The 17,519-nt window shown below is 47.9% G+C and overlaps 1 protein-coding gene across 1 annotated transcript in view; it reads left to right on the top strand.

Moving 5' to 3' along the window:
• Nucleotides 1-5,394: 5,394 nt before the first annotated feature.
• The window catches only part of Stum (stum, mechanosensory transduction mediator homolog), a 54,987-nt gene continuing 42,862 nt past the window's right edge, over nucleotides 5,395-17,519 (top strand). The window contains exon 1 of the mRNA XM_076914612.1: nucleotides 5,395-5,774. Within this exon, the coding sequence (XP_076770727.1) occupies nucleotides 5,573-5,774 (202 nt within the window). The 5' untranslated portion in view covers nucleotides 5,395-5,572. The remainder of the gene's footprint in view (nucleotides 5,775-17,519) is intronic.

Below are 17,519 nucleotides of genomic sequence, written 5' to 3'. Positions count from 1 at the left end.
AGCTGAGCATTTCCTAGGGCCCAGCACAATGTTTAGCTTCTATGATGCTCTCTAGTATGCCTTAGGGAGCAAGTATTATTATTGCCTCATTTTGAAAATATAGATACTAAATCTCTGAGAGTCTAAGTTTGGGCCCAAGGTGAGTGGCAGGAGGTGGGTCCTTCCTGGAATGTCAGCACCAAGCCTGGGTTTTGATCTATCCTTCTGCAGACAGAGTCCATTCTGTCCTCAGTGTTAGGTCTCATGTGCCTTCTACAAGTTCAGGACATAGCCATGGTTGGGACTAGCCAGGGGGTGTAAGGGTTCTGGGAACAGGGCAGAAAGAGCTGCCCCTGAGCATTCTGGCTCCCTTTGCTGCATAACAGCACCCCTCCCCCACCTCGCCAAGCCGCAGAGGTACTGACATACGTGCAGGGTGGTTAGGAGAGAAACAAATCAACCTACGCCAGGAACTAGATGCTGAGAGAGACCAGTCTGTGGTGCCTGCCAGAATAACAGAGCTTCGTGTCCCCATGTGTCATCACAGGAAGCAGGGGACCATGCAACCCGTGCCAGAGCAGCTGGGGCCAGTGTGCTGCCTCGTGAGGCAGGAGAAGGGCTGTGCTGGGCAGCTCAAGATGCTGAAGATGCTGGTTAGGGATTCTGGTTAGAAGCTGAAGGACCCGGCCTCCCAGACTGCAGGGCTGCAGGGACAGACTTGAATGCTGCCCACTAATACACCAGTCTCTGCTAAGCCATCCTCCGTGACTTGTGGGTGCTGCCCAGCACCTGTTGTCTCAGATTGTTGTTGTTGCTTTCTTTTCTTTCTCTCTCTCTTTCTTTCTTTCTTTCTTTCTTTCTTTCTTTCTCTCTTTCTCTCTTTCTCTCTTTCTCTCTTTCTCGCTTCCCCTCTCTTTCTTTCTTTCTTTCTTTCTTTCTTTCTTTCTTTCTTTCTCTCTTTCTCTCTTCCCCTCTCTTTCTTTCTTTCTTTCTTTCTCTCTCTCTCTCTCTTTCTTTCTTTCTCTCTTTCTTTCTTTCTTTTTCAGTCAGTATCTCAGGTATCCCAGGCAGGCCTTGAACGTTCTACATCAGAGAGGCTACATCTGAACTCCTGATGCTCTTTCCTCAACCTCCCAAGTGCTGGGATGATGGGTATGTGTTACCATGATGGGTTTATGTGGTACTGGGACCAAATCCTAGGCTTTCTGTATGCTAAGCAAGCACTCCGCTGAACTGCAGCCTCAGCGATTTGTGGCTTTGTTTGATAAGGATATTGCATGTGCCACTGTTGTGTGATTGCGCCTGACCCACTGTACTGGATTTAGAGTCTTTCCTAAATGCCCATGTGCCAAAGGCTTGGTCCCTTTTAGCTTGGCACTATGGGGCAGTAGTGGCACCTTTAAGAGAAAGACACTTGTAGGAGTTGTTAGGCTACTAGGGGTTATGTTCTCAAACCCCCAGTATGTGGGACTCTGTCCTCTCTGTTCTCTTTAGCCAGTATGCCCCACCACATGCTCCCACCATGAGCCAAAGCCAATGGATCATGGACTGGACCCTCTGAAACCATGGGCCATAATAAATCTGTTTACAAACTTAGTATTTCAGGTGTTTTGTTACAGTGACAGAAAACTGACCAACATACCACTCTTGTGGTATGGAAAAGATGACCTTCAAAGTCAAAGGCAAGAACTCCCTATCTTTATTGTTACTTCCTACTGTCCTTACTCTGCCTCCATTTTCCCAGCTGTCCTCACTTTGGAGGGAGTCATCAGTTCTGGGATTCCTACTTCTGAGAAGACATCAGTGAATTGTAGGGTGTCAGGGGTGTATTGGTTGGGACTTGGACGAGTGAGCAAGTCTACACTGATGATTGCCTGAGATGTACCAGCTTCTGCCAGCCATGGATTGGGGAGTTAAGGCTCCAGATGGTACAACTACAGAAGCCAAGCTTAATCTTAAGGATGCTCAGGTGAGAGGGAGAAGGGTGGCTGGTGTCTGTCAAGTGTTCTTGGTCCATCTCTACTTGCTGCTTTGGTGAGGTGGGGGTGGGAGGGGAGCCTGACCTTCAGTTTCAGGGGTATACTCATCATCTGTGCTTTCTAGCAACCCCTCTCCACAATGCCCTGTCTGGTCAGGTTGCTGAAGACTGCAGACCACTTCTGTTACTGTCAGCAATGGCTCCACATCACAAGGGATTTCCAGGCCAGTTCAGAGACTGATGTCTCCCAGAAAGTCTTGCCCTAGTTGTGTACATATGGTAGGGAAGAGATCTAGGAAGTGCATAGAGAGAAATTGATTAGGTAAGATCTGCAAGATAGACACTCTCACCAGTGATGGAGTTGGAATGCTGCAGGCTCCTTGTCCATCTCAAAGACTGTGTCCTAAGAAGCTACTGGGATCTTTATTCTCAGCCTGTGGGACGTAGGAGAAAGATGGCAGACAGGTATATGGTCAGGGCCTGGCTAGATGAACTGTCTTCACCCCCTGCCAACCAAATTGACTTATTGTTCAGGTTTTCAGTGGTAATTACAAAGACCCTCAGACTTAATCACCATCAGGTTTCATCAAGAGAGTTGGTCTTAAGGGTGCTTGAGGATTGATTACAGCTTAATAGATTTATTAGGAGCTAAGTGGGCCAGCAAGTAATTGGCTGAATGAGGCTGGCTTGTTATATGTTATAGAAAAGGAGCAGAAGCTAAAAGCTGGAGAAAAAAATGGGTCAGGGTGTGGCAAGGAGAGACTCCAAGGAGAGTGGGAAAGAGGGCTGGGCAGACAAGGCAGCGGAGCTGCGTGGGCCTAGGGAGAAAGCCTTGGGCTGATCACTTACCAGCAACGCTCGGAGCTACACGGCCAACAAGCGGCTTCACGGTCCTCCCACCATGCCTTCCCTCTGTCATGATGAATAGCAGGTTGTCTTTTCTTAAACTATAAGTCAAAACATGACCTTTGTCCCAGAGTTCCTTTTTGTCAGGCCGTTGATCACAGCAAAAGGACGAGTGAGCAATGTGCACTCACACACAGCCGCTCCGTTCTGTCTGCTAATTCTGTCCAGTTAGCATCTGGGAGCCGTCTCCCCCATTCTCTGTGCTTGCAGGTCAGGAAGAGTCCTTCTTATCTAACCTCAGTTCTGTGGCCATGTGACCTGATCCTTTCCAGCCGTCCTCCTCACTTGGCTAAGAGGTCTTCCCAGCTGATGTAATTATGCTGTTGGCTTTAAAGCCTGGGGTCCTCATTCTTTCATTAAGAAGAGGGCTGCTCTGTATTTAAGTCTGTGTTGGTTGTTGGTTGAATGCCTGACATGGTGATGCAGAAGGATACTGTGTAACTTTTGGAGAAGTTAGGGGTCATACTTCTTTTGGTTAGGCAGTCTCAATTCTGGCAGCTCCTCTCAGCAAGTTCTCTCTTAGAAACTGGCCGCCATATTTTATCGTAAAACGTCCAGGTCATGTGGACAATGGAGGTGGCGTGAAGGACCATCCCTGGGTATCTGGCTTTCAAGCTCTCACACTGACGCCACTGACCTGAGACTATTTTTAGAATCTTGTGGTCCCCGCAGTTTGAGCCACCAGCCATTCGAGTTTCCCAGCTACAGATCTGCACACAATGGAGGCGGGAAAAAGCTGCCTCTCTTATGTTCTCACGGTAGAGTATGATCATTCAAAAAACAGTTATGTCAAACTGATCAATTTGAGGGTCATTTGTTGCATCATAGGAATAAACAGATGGCTCATGGTGCCCGATGCTCACTTAAAACATCCGTGATCCCCAGACAATAGAATAAAGTCCCAATTCCTCTGCCCTCCAGCTCTAGCCTGCTTCCTGCCCACCTCAGCAGCTCCAGGCCCAGCTTTACTGCACGTCAGACTCCCCCTGCTATCATAGGCCCCCATGCGTTGGCACCCACAATGGCTCTACCTGGGTGTGACAAAGACAGCCAAAGGAAACTGGGGAAATAGAAATCTATTTCCCTCTCTGGTTCGTTTTCCTCAGGGACTAATATTGATAGAGGGACCCGAAAAGAGATTCAGGTATTCTGAGAAGGGGTATTCATAGAATGCAGGTTAGTTTCTGTATCTTTAGATGAAATGACATTTATGCACGTGGATTTTGAATAGGATTCACCCGCTTCACATTATCATGGATGATTCGCTTTAATTGCTTCATCTAGAAAACAGAGTAATATTCAATGTTTCGTACAGTTAAGGCAAGCATTAAATGTGGTTAAGAGTTTGGGATGCTGCCCAACAGAAGATGCTGTGATAAATGTTTAAAATAAAACACACCTACAAGTAGTTTCCTTTGGTCATCAAATCTTGACTGTATCACTTTCTGGGAGAGGCCTTAGTGACTGATGACTCCCCTACAGTTGGCTGCATAGGAAGGTCCCAGTCCCAACATCTTCAACACTTTCAGCATATCCCAGCCACCATATTTGTCACTGGCTCTGTGGTACTAGCATTGTAAGACTACGATCTTGCAGTTTACCTTGTAGACTTAAAATATTTATCTATTTAGAAGTGTGGTCTTGCTCAGGCTGACCTTGAACTTGATAGGAAAAGAGCCTCCTACTTCCACCTCTCAAGGGTGGGATTGCAGCCATGAAGTACCATGCCCAGCTAGAGAGGTTATTTTCATCAGTTCACTTATTCAAGGAATAGATGAAAGGTCTTATTGAGAAGACCGAATTAAGCTGTGGGTTTGGACTCTTGCCAAGCCCATTCGCTTATTCCTACTGGTGCATCATCAACACCAGGGGGCGCTGTGGGCGCACCGCATCTTCACCAGTGCTGCCCAGATGTCCCGCAGCACTGGTCAGGGCATGGTTCCCACTACCCGCTCACTCAAGCAGGAGCATTCCTTTCCATTTTTCGTTTCTATGTGTGTGGACTTATACGTGAGACTGTGTGTGTGTGTGTGTGTGTGTGTGTGTGTTCGCGCGCGTGAAAGGAGCATCTCTTGCAGACATGTATGGGTTTATAAAGCTGTAAGCTACATTTCTCGCTTCCAGTCCTATCAGCATCTGTAACTCGAAACACGTTGCTTTTTCTCCGTGACTCGAAACGCAGAGTGTTTCTAGGTTTCATGCTCCACACGTCCCTAGCCCCCACCTCCCTAGCATTAAATGTACACTCCAGAAGATAGACTCAACCTTGAGGCGTTTCCAACTGATCAGCCTAGTGCACGCCCAGCTCTCGAGGACCTGGAGTGAGGTTCTCAGTTCACCTGTGCTAGGAGGGAGAGGCGCCTGGACCACCAGCATCCTTGTGCTCTCATTGCGCTTTCTTCCCTCACTGGGGTCTCCATTGCTAGTGAACCAAGGGCTTTGCAGAGAGGTGTGGAGGGGGCGGGGAAGGGGCCCGGAGGGGAGGGGCGAGGGAGCGCTGTCACAGAGTGTCACGCTGCCCCTCCCGCCCTCCGCCCAGAGTGGGGGCGTGGAGAGCGGGAGGGCTGGCTTCACCGCCAGCCTCGCAGCACCAGGAGTGCACTAGCCTCCTGAGAAGGGCGCATAGCGCGCAGCCGGGAGCCCGCAGCCGGCCGTCGCCTGCCCAGGTGCCCTGGGCGGCTGCCGGGTTCCTGGAGAGCGCGTCCAGCCATGGAGCCTTTGCACAAAGACGCTGAGACGGCGGCAGCGGCGGCGGCTGTAGCAGCCGCAGATCCCCGGGGGGCATCGTCGTCCAGCGGGGTGGTCGTGCAGGTTCGCGAGAAGAAGGGGCCCCTGCGCGCCGCCATCCCCTACATGCCCTTCCCGGTGGCTGTCATCTGTCTCTTCCTCAACACTTTCGTGCCGGGATTGGGTAAGAAGTGTGTGGGGGGGGCGACCCTTGTGACCCCTTTAACCCCTGCGGTCCCTGCGACCTGGACTGCCTGATGGAGAGTAGGCAGGGCAGAGGTAGGCAATGACCGAGACCCGTGGATGTGCCCACCAGCTTCAGGCTGTGCTCCCACGGTTGGTCTCTAGCAGGTGGCTGAAGCCTGTGGAGTGGGCATCCTAGATGAGAGGTACCACTCTGGGAGTCTCCGACCCACAAGCAAGGTAGCCAGGCAGAGAAAGGCTGTAAACTTAATAGAGAATCTTAGAGCCCCAAGCAGGGACCCGACGGCTCATTGGCTCCAGGCTAGGCTACTGTCCAGGAGGTGGAATCTTGGCCCTTCTCCATCAAGGGCGTCTTTCTGTGATCCCATTACTCCGGGAGGAGAGGAGGCCGAGCAGGAAGAATTCATGGGTGATGGGGTTGACCAGGCTCCAGGGAGTCTGAGAACTCGGTTGAGCTGGGGGAAGGGAGACACACAGTTTCAGGAGACACTGCATCAGGTCACGCTTTCACGCGGTGCAGAGCCTGTGGAGGTGACAGTTCTTTAGCCAGAGTCTCTTTTCCTGGTGTCCGCATTTCTTGCCTGACATTTCGCAGTACACCGACAGAAGGGAGTGATTTTATTATTCAGTTTGCACGCATGTGGATTTGGACTGCATGTGACCAGAAGTGAGCCGGTAAGAAAGCGAAGACTGCGCCCCAATAAGTCTGTATTCGGCTCTGGCTGCCTGGACACACCCCAATGTCATTGCTGTCCCAAAATAGTGCCTAAGAATGAAGAGAGTTAGGGAATGGAAGCTTTCTTGATCGCCTCTCTCCAGCCTCTCTTCCTGCACGCCCCTCCCTTACTTCCAACTTGATCTCCTGCCACGGGTGGACCCTGCACACCAAGGAGGCGTCTTCCTCAGCAGCGTGCAGGGCTGCAGAAGCAGGCACCCTATGCATTCTTCAGAGAGCCTGCCGCTGCCAGCCAGCTAGTTGCCTGCGCATGGTTGCAAAGTTCCCAAAAGCAGAGGTCAGCTAGAAGTGGCCTTTTGTTTCACTCTGGCCTTTCTCACGGCCTCCTCCTAGCTGGCTCAACAGGGACCTCATCTGTGGTGATTTTAAAGACCACACCCACTCAAACCGGACCTGTTGGTTTTGCCTGGACTCTTAGTCCAGAAGGGATGCTGTGGCTAGGAGTCCCATCTGAGTAGAAAATCAGAGCCTTTAATTGGGCTTCTCCCCTGAGTGATGCCTCTAGCAGCCTGCCTCACAGTTCAAGTCATCAGGCCAACCCTAAGCTACTGCAGGGAGGAAAGCTGGTGTTAATTTGCATGCATCAGCAATGTCCACCTACAGGAGTAAAGAGAGACCACCTGTCTGTCTCCCTGAGGAACCAAGACCACAAGGCATGGTGCATGCTGTTAGAATTATGTGTTGAAATAACAACATCCTGACATAGGCTTTGAGAAACCAAGAATCAGGTGGGTAGGTGTGCACTGGGGTGCTGCTGGAGAGGGAAGTGGGCTTGTGGGAAACTAGCCCGAGGAGGTAGCCAGGGCCACCTCCTGCTCATGATGCACCAGTGCATGTCTTCAGTGTGAAGCACTGCAGACACCTCTCTACCCTAAGCCTGCTGCCATGGTGGCCTCCACTCTGCTTACCTCGAAAACTTTACCCCACAGATCTAGCTTTCTCTCCTTCACAGTTCCATTTGTAGATCAGAATCCTATGGGATTCTTTACCTATGAGGTCCACGTGCGAACACGCACACACACACACACACACACACACACACACACACACACACACACACACCTTTCTAAGAAACTTAGATAGAAAGAAACTGCCCAAGAAATACAGAAATGTGAAATGTGGAAAAGTACGGTTTTTAGCCAGGCATTTTTCATACTTACCTCGGTTGCTACTGCATAGTTTCGTGGGTGTGCAGGCCTTGGCACCTACCCACAAGGAGTGGGGGTCTCAGGCCCTTGGCAGGTTGGGCTTCTCGTCTGCAAGTCTGGGATTGTATACCATCACATTCTGCTTGCCCCGTTTGCCTCACTTCAGAGTGGGGGTGGGGTGGCTGGCACACTGGCATCTCTGCTTCTGAATGCTCCTCATCTTTCTGCTTCTCTCTGTACCTGCAGTGGTGTCCTCTACAGACCACAGACCTCGAAAGTACTTTTTTCTTGCTACCTGTACTGCCCTGGCTAGGGAGTGGTTTGGATGGTTTCAGCTCCTGGAAGTCCTCTCCTTGGCTCAGGTCTGCATCTGCTAATCCTTCTGGCTTACTCAAAGCTAGAGAGCCATGTGAGTTTTCAGACTGCTTCTTCTGCTCTTTGATAAAATACTGCTTCTTCTAATCCATCTACCCATTCATTGGGCCAAAGCAGGCATCACCATATGCCAGGCACTGAGGATGTGCGGGTGAATTAAGCAGCCAAGACCAGTGCCTGTGCAGGAGAATTAATATAAACTGAATTTGCTGAGTGTTAGGAGGGAGCAGGGACAGAGAGTTTGGCATCAGTTAATTCTGCATGGGGCGGGGTGGGGTGGGTTGTTAGAGGGTACTTAGAGAGGTAGGAGGGAAATTCATCCCCTGGCTCCATGCATTCCTCCCCCTCCCTACAGCATCCACTCTTTAGAAACTGCTCAGACCAAAGACCCTTTCTCTCTGCTGGAAATTCCCTTTCTTGAAAATTCTTTCCTTTTTCTTTTTTATTTCTTTTTCTCTCTTCTTTTATTTTTTTTTGCAACAAAGAGGGAAGCTGGCATAGGCTGAATAAAAACTAGCCACCAATCCCATGTTGCTGACGTCTCTGGACCATCAGTCTGTGAGACCTGCCTTGGAGAGGCCATACCCTGTAAACCCTCCAGGCTTCTCTGCAGACATGAGATGAGTCTTAGTCAGGGTTTGAATCCCTTCACAAAACATCATGACCAAGAAGCAAGTTGGGGAGGAAAGGGTTTATTCAATTTACACTTTCCACACTGCTGTTCATCACCAAAGAAGTCAGGACTGGAACTCACACAAAGCAGGAACTTTGACCACACAAAACCAGCCAGTACATGGTGTTCCTTGGAGAATAAGATCTTGCCATAAGAGCGATGCTCCCTGCTTGGGGCAGCACACACTGGAAGGAGACATGATTTATAATCACTTTCCCATTGTCCCAGTGGAACCTTATTTAGTTATTGGCGATGGTGATGGTGTGGTGAGATGAGCTGCTGGTGAAGGTGATTGCCAGGTCCCTCGTGTTTCAAGAATATATGGAAGTCATATACATAACACATCCATATGTTACTAGATACAATGAAAGCTAATTGTGTGCCCTGAAATGGTCTGAAAACTTGTCTGTTGATGACACACAAGTCTTCATTATTATACTGTCATATTTCAAAGTTATTACCTGTTGTGATTTTGTGAGATATGAGTGCTGATGCCTCAGAGAGGCAGAGCAGGTGACAGGGAGGCCTTGTGACCATTAACTACTCCATCAGACCTAATGTTGGTCATTAATCTACTGTCACATAAACATCTATCCCTCCCTAACTCAATGCTTACACTCAGACACTACAGAGCTCTTCCTTCCAGCAGGACCGTCTCAGGCAGGCTCGGTTTCTAGCTCTCTTCTTTAGCCCAAGGCTCAAATTGATGACCAATCATCCCCCACCTTGTTTTCTGTACTGATGACTTTCTGCTTCGTGTTTGAGAATTTATATGTATTCATCTAAAGAAACTGCAAATCCCTCGAGAGCAGCAGCTACTTAACATTTTCTCTTTGAACTCAGACGCTATAATGAACTGGCCCTGACATTATACTCCCTGAGTAGGCGTTAAAGAACACCTGGTCCAGCACCTTTATATAATACATAAGTGAAATAGGCCTGAGGTTTTGAGAAGCAAGGGAGTTTATCTCCTACTCAGATCTCTTAAGGGAGTTCCTTGAAGATGCTTCTTCAGCAGAGTAAAAGAGTAAATGAAATAAGACCTTATTGGGTCTCGGGAATAATGGACTTTACAGACACGGGAGGGAGACCCGTCTCTTTCTTGGCACTGGGCTAGTAGTGTTAAGCACTGCTAAAAATTTAAGATCACAATTGGCTTTAATGATAAGGAAGCTGCCTGCTTGACATCCGAGAAAGAGCTGTAGGATTTGGAAGCACCTGGCTAGGGCATCAGAAGAAGGTGGCCAAGGCAGAGAGAAGGCAAGGGAAGGCAGCAAGCCAGAACTGAAGAAGGGTAAATATTACACAAGTTGGAGGAGAGAAACTGCAGGTGGCAGAAGTTTCAGAGCACTGTAAAGTTTTAGGGTTTTTTTTTTTTTTTTTTTGTTTTTTTTTGTTTTTTTTTGTTTTTTTTTGTTTTTTTTTTTGAGACAGGGTTTCTCTCTGTAGCCCTGGCTATCCTGGAACTTACTACTTTGTAGACCAGACTGGCCTTGAACTCAGAGATACCCCTGCCTCTGCCTCCCTGTGCTGAGATGATTAAAGGCATGTGTTGCCACGGCCTGGCTTGAGGGCCATAAAGTCTTTAGGGACAAAGGTCTTGCAGACATCCGAGTCGGGAGTTGTGACACTGGCTGATGTCAAGGGCTAAATAGCCCCAACTCCCTAGGTCTAAAACAACAACAAAGCTGTAAGACCCTCACGGCTGACTTCTAAATCCCCAGGTCTGCGCAGAGGCTGCAACCCTTGTAGGGCTAAGGATCTTGGTACTGGAAGCCTGGATGAAAATTCTAATGGGAAGATGCCATCTGTGGCTGCCTGCTGCCAAACTCTGAGTGTGGGGCAGGGCACAGGGAGGGTGGCAACAAAAAGTACCCGTGGACACAGGTGAAGAACTTCTCCTTGCTTACTTACAGTTCCTACCTGTCGTAGGACAGAAGGACGCCATCCATCTGGTTGGTAGCACTACTTAGGCCAGCCAGCAAAAACAATGAAGAGATGAAATTATTCAGCAGCTGGAAGACAGCCAGTATTCATTAGAACAGGAGGGGTAAGGAGCCCCATTAAAGAGGTCTCTGAGGGTGACACAAAACCACAACATTCCACACAGTAGAGACGATCACTGGGAAAGCACAAAACAATTAAGATTCGAATGGGAAAAAAATACTGCAAACAAGAGAAACAAGAAGGTAATTAGTTGGCTCAGTGCTGTGGCTTATACCTGCAATCCTTCACTCAGGAAGCTGGGACAGGAGAATTCCAAGTTTAAGGCTCAGCCGCATTCGCAAACAAGACTCTAAAACAACAGGAAGAGAGGAGGAAGTAAAGAGAGAAAAAAAGGAACAGACAGTTGGTAACTGTAATAAATACAAAGGCCATGCAGAAGCGCTAAGATCCAGCCTGCTCAGTTAGATCAGAAGTCCTCTGACTACGGGAAGAAGAGGAGGAAGATTTCCCGCAATGACCGGGAAAGACTTTTGAGGCTGTTATCAGGGGATGTGTCACATAAGGCGTGTTTCTCCATCAGTGAGAAAAAAAAGACAGGCAGTCAGAAACTTCATGAGAACAAACCAAGCCTTGTATCACGAGTGGCAGAGGCTAAACATGGGATTGTCTAAAGTATGGTTCACTTGTGAGTAGTGTGAGCCATAGACTGTGAGAGAGGATCTTCTGAGCCCGTGTGATGGCGACCTTGATGCAGTGATATGAGCTCTTTGGATCTAGAGTAGGAGTCTTTGTTTGGTTATAATGATGTAAATACTGCCTTGTGGGGTTCACCTTCTAAAATCAACAACACTCTTCAGACCATGTAAACTACCCACAGAGGAACATATAAAGACTTCCCACCTTTATAATAAGAGGTGAAAAACAGCCTAGAGAAGCTGGACAAAACAAGAAGACGTGGAAGGCTCGGGGGTCTAAACCATAATTCCCAATTCTTTATCATGAAAGAAAGCTGCACAGTCTCACCCAGCGCTATATGGCTTGTCCGCCTCTGGTGGAGGAGACCACCTCCTCCTCTGCCCACTGACATCATTGGGCTTGGCTCTGACGTCATCTGCTTTGTCCAACTGCATATGAGTAGAAGCAGTGATCTGTTCTGAACAGATCCTGTAAGAGGCAGAGGTTGTGTCCTCAGTGGCAGAGCCTGAGTCCCAGCATTGGAAGTAGAGCACACCTAGTGAGAACTAAGGTGGGACTAAGGTGTTGCTAGTTTTCACTATTACTGTACTGGATCATGCGCCGAAGCTGACTGGCAGGTATCAGATAGGGCAGAGGTATTAATGATGACATCACACATGGTGGGGAGTGAAGTTATGCTTTTTATAGTTGATAGGTGCGGGAAAATTAGCTCTCATGTGGTTGCGGGCGTGGATTTGTGATCCACTTGGGTGTTTGTGGTTCCCACGGGTCTGCCGCCCCAGTCGGCTCAGGGAGGCGCCGTGGGATTTTTGACTGACTTCACTCCGAGCAGCGGCTGGCAGACACTGTGGGGCTCACTCGCAGGCGCGAGGAGTTTTCACTCAGTCTGAAGTTCCGTGGGGGTGCAGGGCTCTTGAGTGGGGACCTCCAGACAAGAAGGCTTTCGGGGATTGACTGGTCTCAGACTCCTGGGCAACCAGGCATTGTTGGTAGCCGTGAAAGAGTTGAGACTGGGGACTCATGGGCCGCAGCCATGAGGAATGAGGGGGAGAGCTCCAGTGGCGCCATGCGGGGAAGAGACTCTTTGTTACTGTACTAGCTTGGCAGTGTCGGCTAGCTTGGTTGAATTGGTGGTCCCTGTGGCTGGAATGCAGAGAACTCCTCCTCCACGGGAGATTAGACCGTGATTCAATACTCAGAGGGTCCCTCAATGGTTCTCCATGGCAGGGCAGGTCCCCAAAACACGAGAAAGTTCATGGTTCCAAAAGTGTTTCCTTTCATGGCGGATGGTAGATGGATCTAGGTGCACTCCCGCACCCCTAGGACAGGCCTTTGGTTAAATACTGTTTGTAAGGAGGAGGGTCTGGGAAAGAATACTTAATTGGCTGTGTGCCCTCTGGCCTTTAGGTATCTCATTAATATGGAAATCTCTCGAAGCACTGAGACCTGTAGTCATTCTACCTGTGGAGGGGCTGGTATGGGCATTGTCCTATGTGACTGAACAGCGCTTATCAATGGCATGTCAGTAGCCTGGGGCTTGGGGGCGTGGCCGAACACCTGTCGTTGTCCCGTTAGGGTTCGGAGATTCGATAACTGTGCCCAATCAGGAACCAAGCTATACTTTCACAGTCCCACAGATAGGCTAATAGCGGGTACCAGGATGACCAGTAGATAAACTGCACTCATAGCATGTTGGGACAACAGAGCAACGGTGGGATGCTGGGATGAAGTCAGAACAAGAATAAAGGGAGACACACCGAGCTGATTGTCGTGTCTCACAGCAGAAAGCCAATAAATGGCATCTGTAAGTAATACATCAGGAAGAGCAGTACACATGCTCCCTGGAGACTAGGAAGATGAAGAACTGGCATCATCATTTATTTCCTGTCTTCTAGTTCATCCCAGCAGCATGTATACATGCAGAAATTGTGTCTCATCCTTCAAAGACAGACTCTTGATTATAGTCTGCCTTGGGCTGTTTTATAGTTCTGTACTCTCTTGTGTAGGAAACTCTCTGAAAGTGTGGCTGTCTGGATTTGTGGTCTTGGTATGTTTTCCCTCTTTCTAAGGTTTTTGCCTCTGTTACCCACCTTGCTGGCTCTCGTCAAGCTCACTCTTCTCCTCCAGGTTGCTGAATCCAGGGGCCACTCCTGTGCTCCCCCTTCCCGGACTGATCAGCCTTGGACTCGGTGCTTCTTGCCCACTCCTTGAAATGTGTTCTTCATTTGGCTTCATGTTCCTTTCCCCATGGTTCCTTCATTCTCTTTGCTCTTCTTTGCAACCTCTAGACGTGGGAGTTCCCTGGGGCCTTCATCTTAACTTTGATCTTCTCTCTTCTGCCCACACTTTCTGCCTTGGCTTTGAATCGCAGCTACATGGTGATGACTTCCAAACTCAGAGTCCAAGATCAGCCCCTGCCTCAAACTTGAGAATCTCATAACCAAACCAGCACCTCCCTCCCAAGGGATCTCAGGCATCTCAGACTTGGCCTTTGCAAAAGCCAGTGCCTGCTCTTCCCCTAAACCTGCCTTCCTCATCCCTTCCTTCTGCCCAGTGAATGTCCCAGGCTGGAACCAGGGCTCATCCTTGTCCCATGCTCCCTCTCACCCATACCTGGGAGGTGCTCCTGCCTGCTTTCACACTCTATACATGACAGCTTCTTACCACCCTCCAGTCTAAACCAAACTACTGTGATAGCTGTGTGTGTGTGTGTGTGTGTGTGTGTGTATGAACAGTGTGTGTTTGTGTACACATATGTGTGTGGATTATGTAGGGGTACTTTGTGTATGTATAGTCTCTCTCTGTGCACATATGTGTGTATTATGTGAGGATGCCATGTATGTGTGTGTGTGTGCAGTGTGCACAGCATGTATGTGGGCATTAGAGAGCCACCCAGGCATCAGTTCGCACTTTCTACTTTGAAACAAGGTCTCTGTTGGTTTTTCTGCTACACATGCCAGATGAAGTGTACAATGAGCTTCTGAAATTCTCCTTTCTCTACTTCTCATCTGCCCATCGGAGCCCTGGGTTACAAAAGCTTCTGGGTACGGCCTCCGTGCTCTCGGCTTTTCCATGAGCTCTGGGATCCAAATTCAGGTTCTCATTTTCACAGCAAGCATTCTTACCCACTAAACCATCTCCCCAGCCTGTGGTCCAGGTCGAGTCCTGATCAACAGCACTTATCTTTGACAGCTTCTTTAAAAAATATTTCCTTCATTTTATGTGTGTGGGTGTCTTGCCTGTGGGTGTGTCTGTGTGTGTCTATATACCAGGCACGCAGTGCCTGTAGATACCAGAAGAAGGAGTTGGATCACCCATGACTGGAGTTACAGATGGTTTTGGACTACTAGGTAGATGCTGGGATTGAACCAGTGCTCTTAACCATCGAGCCATCTCTCCAGCATTTGATGGCTTCTTAAATGGTCTTCTTGCCTTCATGGTATGCCCCTTACTGGCATTTCTTGAAATCTGTTCTCAATATTTCAGCTAGATCAAGTTTTTTAAAATGTGACTAAATTAGATGATTTCACTCTTGTTTTCAAACTCTCAAAACAAACAAACAAACAAGCAAACACACACACACACACACACACACACACACTTAAACCAAACTAATACCCCTCTCCCAAATAGCTTCCACAGCACTCAGTAAAATCTCAAGTCTTGGTAGAATCTGTACAACCCAAGGTCAGAATTTTCAGTGGCACATTTTAAGAATTTTATAGAACTTTAACAATTTCTAGTACCTAAAGTACAAAAGGTTTTTAATACACACACACACACACACACACACACACACACACACACACACATATATATATATATATATATATATATATATATATATATATATATATATATAATGGTATTATCATTTCAATATATAGCCAACACTAAATTATCAGTGAAACTTTAGTGTCTCTTTTGGTGTGTAATAAGTTTTCAAAACATGACAAAATCCAGCATGTGTTCTACACCTGCAGAGTTTCAAGTGGTTGTGTAAGCTGTGCTCATGTTTCCTTCCGAGATATGACTTGGAAACTAACTGTAGCCAAGCGCAGACACTGCCAGGGGCATTTTAGTGACTAGCAGACAACCTGCCAAGCGAAGGGGCTGATTTGCGACTGCCTTTCGACAGACCTGTGCCATGCACCCACGGTGTGACAGCTTTGCTCTTTGGAACTAGAATCCAAAGACACAGTAGATGGATGCCAGCACTCAGAGGCTAATTGTCTCCCCAAGAGGGAAGGCCAATAGATGAGAATGGGGCATGTGCTCTCCTGAGGGCAGGCTGCATCCTGATTGATAGAGTCAGCTGCAGTGAGAGGATGCTTTTCTTGGGAAATTTGGACACCTGAAAAATGATCAGTAGAGAGTTTGGTGTGGTTGCTTGTGCCTGTGATCCCAGCACTTGGGATGCAGAGACAGGAGGATTATGAATCTGAGGCCAGCCTAGGCTGCATAGTGAGAGCCATCTCAAGTCAAAATAATAATAATAATAATAATAATAATAATAATAATAATAATAATAACAAAGAAAGAAGGAAAAAAGAAGGAAGAGGAGGAAGCAACAAGCTCAGTAGAACAACGGGGCGTGTGCTGGACAAGATACTTCCTGTTCTCTGTCCAGCTCAAAGCATCATGGACAGGGTTCAAACCAGAGTCTTCAGACCTGAGTGTGGTCTCTCATGTGGTTCCTGGGTGGCAGGGACCTGTGAACAGCTCACTTAGCCTCTCTGAGCTACTCAGAGAGGCTGGTCTGCCTGGTCTCCTCACAGATCATTATGCTTTGTTAACAAGAAAGAAAAGAAAAGAAGGAAGGAAGGAAGGAAGGAAGGAAGGAAGGAAGATACCCAATGGTTAGAAATACCGTTATCCATTCGTATGTATCAACAAAGCACCAACTTTGTTCTCTATGTCACTCAAGGGATCTTTCTCAGACTGACACCAGATCTGGACGTAGCATGTAACTAGCAATTGTACCCGCTCAGCATCTTCTTTCCGTGAATCTCAGGGAGCCAAGATCTGGGGATTGCTTCTGGGCATTTGTGCTAGTCAGCTTCCTGCCGTTTTAGCAGAGTACCTGAGATGATAAAAGGTTTATTTTGGCTCACAGTCTTGGAGTTGTCAGTGTGTGCTTTGGGGCTGTGGTGAGGTAGTGCATCACTCATGGCAGGAGCACGTGGTGGAGTCAAGCTCTCACCTGAGAGAAACACTGAGAGAGAGAGAGAGAGAGAGAGAGAGAGAGAGAGAGAGAGAGAGAGAGAGAGCTTATTGTCCCTCCAAGGGCGTGCCCCGTGATATAAGATCCTCTAACTAGGTTAAAGGTTCATATTGACTAGGCTAATGGTTTCACAGTTTTGACTACACTTTTGACACTTGGGCCACATCCAATAAGACGAAGAGCCAAGAGACCCCAGTATTAGTTCAACACACAAAGAAGAAGGCATGTATCTTTGTGACACTTTTGTATCCAGGGAGTGTGTCCTGAGGCTAACTTTACAATTTGTCAAAAGTCCACGTAGACAGTAAAGTGGTGAATGGGGGAGGCACTCATGTGTATACACACATACACACACCTACCTCTGAAGCTTTGCCTATGGTTATTTTGCTATAAATTGGAAGTTCCTGTATATGCTTAAAACTTCTTATTCATGCATCCTTTAGGCATGTGTGGTAGTGACTTGGTGTCTTGAAGCTATCAGTTGAGGTTAGGTGTGTTTTTGATTCTCCTTATAAGAACTGAAGTTTAGTGTCACAGGCTAGATGTTTTTTTTTTTTTTTGTTTTTTTTTTTTCTCAAATGGGATAGGGACAATATTTTCCCCATTAGAGACTGATTATACATTTGTTTTTATGAAAGAGCATAGAGAAGCAACTTTTCTTGAAGAAGCTAAGAAGACACAAGACCAGGGTAGTCCTTGACCATGAATGAGTGGGGCCATGACCAGGGTGGTCCCTGAACATGAATGGGTGGGGGCCATGACCAGGGTGGTCCCTGAACATGAATGGGTGGGGGCCATGACCAGGGTGGTCCTTAAACAAACATGAATGAGTGGAGGTCATGGCCAGGGTCCTCTCTCAAGCTGAGCACTTCATTAATTTAGTTGACTGAGAAGTTTGACTTTGAAGCAAAGAAGAATTTGGTTTG

This window comes from Arvicanthis niloticus, chromosome 16, assembly GCF_011762505.2.
Source record: "Arvicanthis niloticus isolate mArvNil1 chromosome 16, mArvNil1.pat.X, whole genome shotgun sequence".
NCBI classification, from domain to species: domain Eukaryota; kingdom Metazoa; phylum Chordata; class Mammalia; order Rodentia; family Muridae; genus Arvicanthis; species Arvicanthis niloticus.
Note: the sequence above shows the minus strand (reverse complement) of the source record. Positions and strands in the feature narration are given on the sequence as shown.